This window comes from Hydra vulgaris, chromosome 13 (genome assembly GCF_038396675.1).
Source record: "Hydra vulgaris chromosome 13, alternate assembly HydraT2T_AEP".
Classification (NCBI taxonomy): Eukaryota; Metazoa; Cnidaria; class Hydrozoa; order Anthoathecata; family Hydridae; genus Hydra; species Hydra vulgaris.
The window spans coordinates 53,543,866-53,555,000 of NC_088932.1; the positions used below are offsets into that span (position 1 = coordinate 53,543,866).

Below are 11,135 nucleotides of genomic sequence, written 5' to 3' on the forward strand. Positions count from 1 at the left end.
TGAAAGTGAAAAAGCGGGGTTTACGCGTAAAGCCAACAAAAATATTTTGAAAAATATAGCTGACAAAATACTGTTAAAATATTTTTTTTAAATAGAATTTTTTAAAGTGTAATTTTTTTTATACTAAAATCTATCTAGTTATTATCCTCTTTTTTTTTGCATTCAAAGTAAAAAACATCATAAAAAAATGTAACAACTGTCATAGAATGTAATGCACCAGTAATAGAAATACTTCATTAAAGTATTTACAGTGATATAGTATGTATTGGTTGTTTTAAAGAAAAAGAGATTTTTTGTTATTTTTTTGGTTCGATGTGTAGAGATTTTAAAAGTAAATTTAGTGATGTTTTTAGTGAGGCAAAAAGTTAATGTTTAAATTGGTTGCGAGGCAAAATATTTAAGGTAATTCAAATTTACCATTTACTGTCAATGGCAATGTCATGAGATTGTGTGCATCACGAAATGTTCAAACAAGTTTTTTTTTTTTTTTTTTGAAATTTTAAAAACTTAACTGTATTGTACAAATAGTATGAAAATGTTTTTAAATTAATTTTAAAACTCTATTCTAGTTATAAATAACATTATTATATATATTGCATGTTCTATACTTGTTAAATTTTATAAAACCAAGCAAAATATGTTGGAATCAAAGGATCGCTCAAAACGTTACAAAAAAGTTTCTTTTTTAGGCGAAGGAGCTGTGAGTCAAGCTAATTTAGGGCTTTCAAATTTATTTTTCATGAAAATTAATTATATAGCTAAATATTTTCAAAATAAAAATTTTAGTTTCAAATAATAATTTTAGAATAATAATTTTATTTTTTCATTTCTTATACATTTAGTTTGCTACTGTATACAAGGCTGAAGATATTGAGAATGAAAACTGCATTGTAGCTGTAAAAAAAGTAATTTGTTTTATATCAATTGGAAAGCTTTTTAAAAGCGCTGATACCTTTAGTTATTAGATACTTTTATGTATTTTATATACTTTAAGTATTTGTATAAATTTGAGTATTTGTTGGAGCTGGTGCAGTTTTCTACTACCCATTTTTTATGACTTTTTATTCACATCAATTTATTTTGATTAAATGTGATTAATTCCAAATAAAATTTAATAAGAAATTTACATCATATATTCACATCAATTTATTTTGATTAAATGTGATTAATTCCAAATAAAATTTAATAAGAAATTTACATCATATATTCACATCAATTTATTTTGATTAAATGTGATTAATTCCAAATAAAATTTAATAAGAAATTTACATCATATATTCACATCAATTTATTTTGATTAAATGTGATTAATTCCAAATAAAATTTAATAAGAAATAGTACTAAATGCTTTAATAAAGCAAAACAGATAAAGGGTGGTAATTTACCAGATTGTTTTCTGAACTATTTTTATATACATGAATAATTTTTGCTTCCTTTCAAAGATCAGGCATGGTAAAAGTTTTTAAGGATAAGTATATTATCTAAGATAGATTTTACTAATTAATCTGCTGAATCTTTCAATAGCAAAGGAGGAATATTATTTAGGTCTGCTGATTTCCTAGATTTTGATGATCTAAGTTGATTTTTTATAATTACATCTAAAACATAATAAATGGAATTTATTAACTGTTCTTAGAATATAAATTCTGTTTTTTGGTTGATATACAAACTCCTTAGTTCCAAATGCCATTTTTTTTCTTTAGGGTAAAAATGACAGTTGATAAATAGTTTAAAAAGATTTGAGCTGTTGATAGATTAGATTTTTTACAGAGTAGTTTAATGGATTCTTTTAGTACTTGAGTTTGGTTTGGAAATACTTATCTAAAAGTTCTTTGATTTCAATCTGATTTAGTTTAAATCATTTTTATGATACCTTATTTTAGCTTTTATTAAGGAAAAATTTACAAAATTGTTTAGTCATAAGTCATGAAGTTTAAAATTTTTATATTTATTCAATGCCCAGTCTTTTTCAGCCATCTTAACTTTATTTTTGCTTAGCCACAGGGAAGACTTGCTATAGATTTTTTTATATATTCCTTTTATTACCAAAAGTATAAAAGGTTTATCAAATGAGTAAAAATTGTGTCATAAATGCAGGCATTAATTTTTTATATTTATTTATATATTTTTTATTTTATTATTTACTTACTACTGCTTCTAATCGAAATTTTGAAAAAATGTATTTTTACTTTATTATATTTATGTTTATTCTATTTTTGTTGTTATTTTTGTTTTGCATACACAGGGGTGAAATCTGTATTGGACATCAGCACCCCTGACTGTCTTTAAGAACTGTTTAAAGAGGGCAAGCAACAATTGTTCATTTATCTGACAAAATAAATAATTGTTTGTTTCTCTCTATGACAGATCTTGAAGATGGCCCAGCGGTAAATTCAACCACCTAACACATGGAATCGACAATCAGTTTTTTAATCAGTCAAAGTTTCAATTTTTTTCTTTGTTTAAATTTTTATCTTACAAACAGTTCTTGATGTCTGAACTATTGATTGACTAGTATTTGATGATTCTGGTACAATTAAAAAATAGAAAAAAAAAGTGTAAATGTGCAATTGATTGATTGACTTCGCAAATGGCCAGAAAAGCTACAAAATAAATAAATGAAAAGGTTAAATTTAAAAAAAAAAGTAGTTGAAAGAGAAAATGTTCTTAGTTACATACATCAATTTCAAATAATAATAATAAAAAAAAATTAGAACTTAATATTTAAAGTTAACAATGTTAAAGAAGATTTCAAATTTTATATGAGCAATCATTTTCAAAACTGCTGATGTTAATTAGTTAAGAATAATCTCTGTAATATCAATTACTAATGTTTCATCACAATTTTTTAATAAAGATATATATTTATATATTAGTAATTTTAAATTTATCTATAAATCATTCATTCGTTTATTGCAATTTGAGGCCAAAACTTACCAGAAAAAATTTTTTTAAAAACTTAATGAAAGAAAAAAAAACAAAGTGAAAAAGTTCAGTTGAAAAAAAATGTTCTTAGTTAAATACAGCAATAATCATATATTATTACAGGGCTCAAACTAAGTGATCATGAATTTAGATACCTGGAAATGTTTCCAGTCTTTAAATTTTTTGCTTTATAAAAACCTTAAACTAATTTTTATCACTAAACTCGATAGCTGTTATTCAATAAAAAATATTTATATTTATCTGGAATACAATTTTATAATGAGATTTATATCATTGAATAATATAAAATCTCATTATAAAATTCATATTACTTTTATTTTTATTATTATTAATAATGTTAATATTAAACATGAATATTTTAGTTCATTTTATAAATCATCAGATAAAACTAGAAAATTAAAGCATACAATACAATGTAATATTAAAAAAACAACTACAGATCACAATAGTCTAAAGGAATTTAGCAGTGATTAAATATTTTAGATAAAAGAAATTGAGAAATAAAATATAAAATACTTTTATGTCTTATTTTAATCTTATTCAATATTTTCTTATAAATTAAATACTTGTAACTCTTTAACAGATATGTATACAAAATTCAGAAAATATACAAGGAGACAGAGACAGGAGTTTAAAAATATATAAAAATTATTTTAAACTTTTTATAGTTATTTTAAAACAGAACAAAATAACTCTAATAACTTATTTTAAAATATAACTCTATTATAAATATTTTTATTATCAATGAATTTATTTCTAACTTAAAACATTTAAGTTTTTAAATAAATTATTCCTCAAAGTTTCCCTCTAAGCAAAAATTTATTGTAATGTTTCATACAATGCACAAGTAGCTTTAGGGCATTTTTATTCCAGTGGGACAAAAAAATGAAATTTAAAAACAAATATTTTTTTTAATTTGGAAGATGGGATTCAAAAGAAGATAGGTGATATTTTGGTTGTCCAAAAGAAAAATTATAGAAGACAAGTTTTTCTTCATGTTTTAATTATTCAAACTTTACAATAAATAAAAAATCTTATTACATGTGGTTATGATGTTTAAAGTTGATTTCATGGCCCAGATTTTTTGATTCTTAAAGATAATGATGTCTTTTAATATTTTATTATCATAAATTGCAATTAAGTATCTTGGAAGTATCTTAAATTTTATGCCAAATTGAATGGCGTTTTGAATTTCTATGCGTGATTTAAAAAATCTAACTATTTGAAAAAAGAAGTGTTAAAAAGTTTCAATGAAACTGATTTTTTTTACTTTGCATATTTTTAAGTTACTGAATTGAATGACAAAAGTATTTTTTTTCTTCTATGACATTTTAGCATTGTTTTTTTGCATCACCCACAGACATATCATGCACTGCCAAATATTCATCCGTGTGATAATTAGTTTCTTTAGCTTTATAACGTACCCAGTGGGCATACATTGTCCGGGGGACGTCCTTTGGATGTCTTACAAATGTCTGGACGTCCAGGAGACATCTTACTGATGGCCTCCGGACAACACGTGCCCAATGAGTTTGAATCGCATATTTGCTGATTAATTAGTTTGAGTATAATTTAGTTAGATTGAAAATAGTTGCTTAAAAGAATTTAGAATTAAAATAAACAAAGTTAAGCATTCAATAGTTCAGAAAAAATTTAGAAAGAATCATCCAGAATATCAGATTGCTAAAACTAAATAAAAGAGTGAAAAATAAAAAAGTTTGTTGAAAAGATCGCGAAAGAAAGAAGTGAAAGCGAGAGGTGAACCAATCTACATCTGATATTGAACCTTTTATCACATGTTTCCTTTTTAAAAGTGAGCATGTTAATTTAAAATTGGGTAAATCTGAGTTTTACGGTCTGCGGCCATTTTATGTAAAGCTAGTAAATGATCTTCCTCACGATATTTGCCTTTGCATATACCATAAAAATTTCAGGTTGTTAACAAATGCCCTTCAAAAAAAATTTAATATTATGTCAGAGATAGTTGACAGATTTATGTGTAATCAAAACAACCAATCTTGCAGATTTATGGAATGTAAAGTGAACTGTGGGTTGGCAAAGTTTGATAAATATGTATCTTATGCTAGTAGAGCAAAGACATACTTTGCCAAAGTATTAGAAATTGTAGATAATATGGCACATGTTAAATTTCTAAAAGAACAAAACGAACTCATTTTTAGATACTCATCTGCAGACAATTTCTCCTAGCATGACTTGTGTGAGTTAAAGACATTAGACTGCAACCACACTTTGATAACCGTGTACACCTTATTATTGAGCCAAAGTGTTACAGCTAAACCTATTGTTAAAAATTTGATATTATATCTTTCTTATCTTTAATATAATATACTAACTGTATAATACATTATTTAAATTTAATAGTTAAATTAAAAAATTTAATAGTTAACAGGATTGATATTTAAATAGTTAATAGAACTTATTTATCACTTTTTTCAAATTGTGAATTTTATTTTAATAGATAAAACTTGGTGATCGTTCTGAAGCCAAAGATGGTAATTACATTTTATATAGATCTGTTGAGTCTGTTAAGAGTATGCTTTTAATATTTCCAACATATTTCCAGGCATCAACCGAACAGCACTGCGTGAAATCAAATTGTTGCAAGAACTTCACCACCCAAATATAATAAGAGTAAAATGCTTTTTTGTTTGTTTATTTATGAAAAAACAAAAACAATTGCATTAATTTTTAAAAAATGTTCCGTTTTTACAATTTTGTTATAAATAATTTTAATATAATTTAAACTTTTTTTATCTTTATCTTTTTTTTCTTCCAAAGTAAATGCTTTCTCAAAACAATGTTCAAACTTGCAAATCTTGTAAAACACAAGAATTATTGAAACAACTGCATGACCTTTTTTGAAACTTTTTTTTTTATATTTGATTGCTCTTGTAAAACTTAAAGTTCACCACACTACTGAACAGAATATAAAAATATATTATTGCGCTTTGATATTAAAAAAATGATGAAATATCACCATTTACTAAACGATGACTACATAACTTTGTTTCCTTTTTGTAGTTGAATTAACATGCTTGATTGCGGACATTTTAACAATAGAAACGTTAATTTGATTTAAAATAAATAATAGTTTAAAAAAAAAAAGATCAAGAAAAAGGAAATCCTTTATTAACAAAAAATGTGTAAAAAATTAAAAACAATAAAGCAAAAGAATCTTATGTTTTTACAAAATCTTGTGGATTAAAACTTTTAATTTTTCAAAATTCAATCAAGTTTTAATTTTTTAATTTAAATTTTCAATTATCATTGCGACGAAACGTTTTGAAAATAGTAAACATTCCATTCTATCCGTTAGCAGTAATAACTTCTTTCATTGTTTGTACAAAATAGAAAACTGCTTTCTTATTTAAACTGAATGCGCCATTTAAATATTATCAAGTGAATATTATTTTATATACTTGATTATATACCTAATAAATATATAATAGACTTATACTAATATAATATATATTATTGTAAGTATATATATACTTATACTAATATAATATATAAATAACTTATATATTAAAGAATATTTTGAGAAATGTGTTTGTGAAACTAGTGGCGAAACATTTTTTCTTTTCTTGTGAGCACGCCTCCAAAAGTTGCAGTTCAAAGTTATATAGGGAATATATATGCTACTCGTATTGTTCATTGAAACTATTTTTTATTTTATTTTAAGTTGCGTTTAGCTTTAACTTTTTAAATAAATACACTTTAATATAAGCTTAACTGATTCAAACATACCAGTGAAATATTTAGTTTTATATTAACTTTTATTTGAAAAAATATTTCATATTCCAACATTTTGATGTTTTTGCATTTTAAATATAATAGTCATTAATTAATAGAATGTGATCCAACTTGTACGAAATCGAAGCTTTAAGTGAAGTTTTAGTTTGATAAACTTTTTATGCTAGATATTTAATTATAAGATATTTATAAATATGCTAGATATTTAAATTTTAAACATTTTTGTTTGAACATTCAAGTTTAGAATTTTCATTGAAATGTTGCAAGTTTTGATATTTATAACATGGACTTTTATGCAATTCAAAGTAAAAGTTCTAGTTAAGAGAATTTTTTTGTTAAATGGACCCTAAAAAAACTAATGAGTTAGTGAGTGGTTTGACTTAACCAGGGTACAATTAAGTGGATAATAACAAAGTTCAACTGTTATTAAAAAAAAAAAAAAACATGCTGGATTTAGCTTTCAAATAGAAATAAATCATTTTTAGTTTGAACTTATATCGCTAAAATAAAATTGAAGTCACGCATAAATTGTGCGTGAAGTACTTTATTACGAATATAACTACTGTTTTAACTGTTTAAACATATTTTGACTTTTTACTTGAAATATTTTCAATAAAATCAACTTATAATTTTCTCCCTCGCAAGTTCTTCAGACAAGCGCGATTTTTTACTCTCGCAACAAAACTAGCAAGCGCTATTTGTCGTGCCTGCAAGGTCGTTTACAGGCATATTTCACGTGCGCAGAGTGAACGCTCCCGCTTCATTACAAGGCCCATGTATATATATATATAATTTAGAATAATATTTATATAAACCATATATACTATTGTTTATACATATTCACTCCAAAAGCTGACATTTCTGAGCTGAATAATAAGTACAAGACACTTCTAAAGCAAGTAGAAACGTTATCAAAAATAGTTTTTGAACAAACATCCACAATCATTGCCCTCACAAAGCGAATCCAACAACTAGAGGAAAACCCTACTGCTTTCTCAATTACAATGGAAGCATAGACCGTTGTGGTTGGAAAAAATTAACTAATATGCCAGCTTAACTAGGCATACTTAATGATGTTGCTGAGAGAACAAAGATAGAATGATATGTGACAAAAAATTTATTGTCTTTGGCATTCCAAAATCAACTAACGTTAAAATTAACTTGAACACTGTAACAAACCAGTGTAAATTTGAAGGCATCCATATTAATCCAGATCTGACAGAAGCATATAGAAGATAAGATAGACAATTACAAGACAAGTTTAAAAAGAATAACAAGCCTCTTAATTTAAAAAACACCTGGGTGACGGCAGGTCATTACTACGTTATTTGTAATAATGCTGGGGGTATAATAGACAAATAGCACTCAACAATAAGTAATTTAAATTGATATAATGACAATTTGAATCTAAGCGACATTCCTTTAGAGCATGAATCACTTTTAACTATCAGTATACTACAAGAGTCAGCTGTCCATAAAATGCCATGCTGTTATAGCGTGTCCAGCAGAGGAGGTGGGGTGACTATTTATATCAACACTTTATTAAAATGCTTATATGCGCTTCATCTGTTACCAATTTCAAGGCTCAGCTGGATGTGGAAATTTCAAATAATCTGCATAAGTATTGAGATTATTACTAAAAAAATAAAATGAAAAAACGAAAGAGTACAAACTTATACTTCATACTATATGCATATGTAAATTTTTTTATATTGATATAATTAAAATTAGAGTATGAAGTAGATAAGGCTGCCATAATCTGTACGTTATACAGGGAAACCTGTTGCAGCATTTTTACTACTACTACTACTACTACTACTACTACTACTACTACTACTACTACTACTACGACTACTACTACTACTACTACTACTACTACTACTACTACTACTACTACTACTACTTATTAGTTATTAGATCTCTTTATGTTATTAAAATTTCAAATTTTTTTTTTTTTGTAATTCACCTCCCTAAGGCCCAGAAGGCCACTACAGATGAGGAGGCTACTTGTGGTTATAACCCTCTCTCAACTCTATAACTCCGAAACACGAACCTTGACGAACAAGGCTGCTGCGCGGAGAAACAAGTTGAGCGCGGTACTACCAGGGACATGGTGGGAATCGAACTCGGAACCTCTCGCTTATGAACCAAGCGCTCTACCACTACACCACTACCGCTTTTATATAATATATATATATAAGTAATATAAATAAGCCTTGTTTTTACATAAGTCTTACATGTAAGTATTTTCCCGTCAGTCTTTGACATGACCTGTTTCAACAACCTATTTTTTCTCAAATAAATTTTATTTAGAAGGTAGTAAATTTATGTTTCCTAAAGTTAACCATTTTTTGTTAACTAAGTAGTAATAACAGTCAAACTTGCTTCTTTTTGTTTTTATGCTAGACCCCTTTTTACTATGTTCTAAAAATTTTTTTTTTTTTCAATTTTAGATGTCATTAAAGAACAGTTTCAAAATAAATATTTTTCATGTTTTTATTATTATTTTTTATTATTATTTGGAGATTGAGAGTTTCAGAGTCCAAAATTTTGAAAGAACTCTTGCTGAAAATCCCACTCCGACTCCACACTGGTTGGCTTTGGTTTATATATATATATATATATATATATATATATATATATATATATATATATATATATATATATATATATATATATATATATATATATATCAGGGATGCAGAGTCCCAAAAAGGACTCCGGATTTGAAAGTCACAAAAAGATTACTTTATCCTAGTTTTTGGTATCCAGGAGCCCTAAAAATATAAATAAGTTTATGGACTACTAATAGGAAAAAAATTAAGACTTTTAAGTTAGAGGAACAATCATTTTTTGAGCCCGGAGTCCTTAGGTATAATGGCGGCAAGGGCTCCAGGACTCCGGGCTTAAAAATAGTAAATTTCAAGTCACTAAATCTCATGAATGTTTTTATTGTAGCAGATAATAAGTCAACAAACATGTTTAGAGCTTCTGGACACTACAGACTTGGAAAAAGTAGAGATATAAAGTCGGAGTCCTCTTAGGACTCCGCATCCCTGATATATATATATATATATATATATATATATATATATATATATATATATATATATATATATATATATATATATATACATATATATATAAAATTAGTAAAAACACTTATCTATTTTTTTTCTTTGACAGCCTGTTTCTCAATCAGTAGGTTATCCGGAAGCTTTCTGAGCTTGTTCTGTAGCTTTCTGATGAATCTACTGATTGAGAAACAAGCTGTCAAAGAAAAAAATTAGTTAAGTATTTATACTAATTTATTATTGCTCTGTTCTTTAAGAACAATGAGCACTCTATTTGTTGAATACACTAATTTATATATATATATATATATATATATATATATATATATATATATATATATATATATATATATATATATATATATATATATATTATATATATATATATGTATGTACGTATATATACAACCCTCGGAATTAGGAAAAGTTTCAATTTTTTAGAGTTCGGCAAAAATTATTTGATACAAAGGTCTTACCATAAAACATAGAAACGAGGTCGGCAATTTTTTGCTGACCTCAAACACTTTCAGGTCGGCAGTTAGGTCGGCATTGCTGAATCCTAACCCTAATTCCGAGGGTTGTATATATATATATATTTATATATATATATATATATATATATATATATATATATATATATATATATATATATATATATATATATATATATATATATATATATATATATATATATATATAACACATAGTTAAATTTTTTTTTTGTTTTTACAGCTTTTAGATGTATTTGGTCATAAATCAAGCATAAGTTTAGTGTTTGATTTTATGGAAACTGATTTAGAGGTAAATAATACCAATAATTATACTAAAGCAATATTAATAATATTTATTTGCATAAGTATTATTAATATTATTAAAGTAATAATTGTTGGTCGTTTAAAAAAGATAATCGCTTAAAGAAAAATAATTGGTATTATAAGAATTAGATATTTATTTTAATTAAAATAATTTTTTTGAAACTTTATGTATATGTTTATATATGTTTATATATGTAATAATTATTAATCATATAAATGTAATAATAATATCTCCAGTCGTTTTTCAAAACGCTTCAACGTAAAAAAAAAAAAGTTTGACTTTTTTTTTTTATATATCTTAAGGCGTTTTGAAAAATGGCTGGATAATTGTTATTTTTATTGTTTAAATTGTATATTTTCACTCATACTTTATAACAAATAAAATTTTGTTTTTAATAATACAAGTTATATTTAATTAATTTTAATTCTATATTTCAAGCTGATAATCAAGGATACTTCGCTCATTTTAAGTCCACCGCATATAAAAAGCTTTATTCTTATGACAATACAAGGTTTGGAGTTCTTG

The 11,135-nt window shown here is 25.3% G+C and overlaps 1 protein-coding gene across 1 annotated transcript in view; it reads left to right on the top strand.

The window, feature by feature from the left end:
• The first annotated feature begins 568 nt into the window (after positions 1-568).
• Positions 569-11,135, top strand: part of LOC100197655 (cyclin-dependent kinase 7) — a 28,125-nt gene continuing 17,558 nt past the window's right edge. Inside the window, exons 1-6 of the mRNA XM_065816825.1 lie at positions 569-700; positions 843-905; positions 5,426-5,459; positions 5,531-5,598; positions 10,527-10,595; positions 11,049-11,135. The exon at positions 11,049-11,135 is cut by the window's right edge and continues 24 nt beyond it. Coding sequence (XP_065672897.1) covers positions 638-700; positions 843-905; positions 5,426-5,459; positions 5,531-5,598; positions 10,527-10,595; positions 11,049-11,135 — 384 coding nt within the window. The 5' untranslated portion in view covers positions 569-637. The remainder of the gene's footprint in view (positions 701-842; positions 906-5,425; positions 5,460-5,530; positions 5,599-10,526; positions 10,596-11,048) is intronic.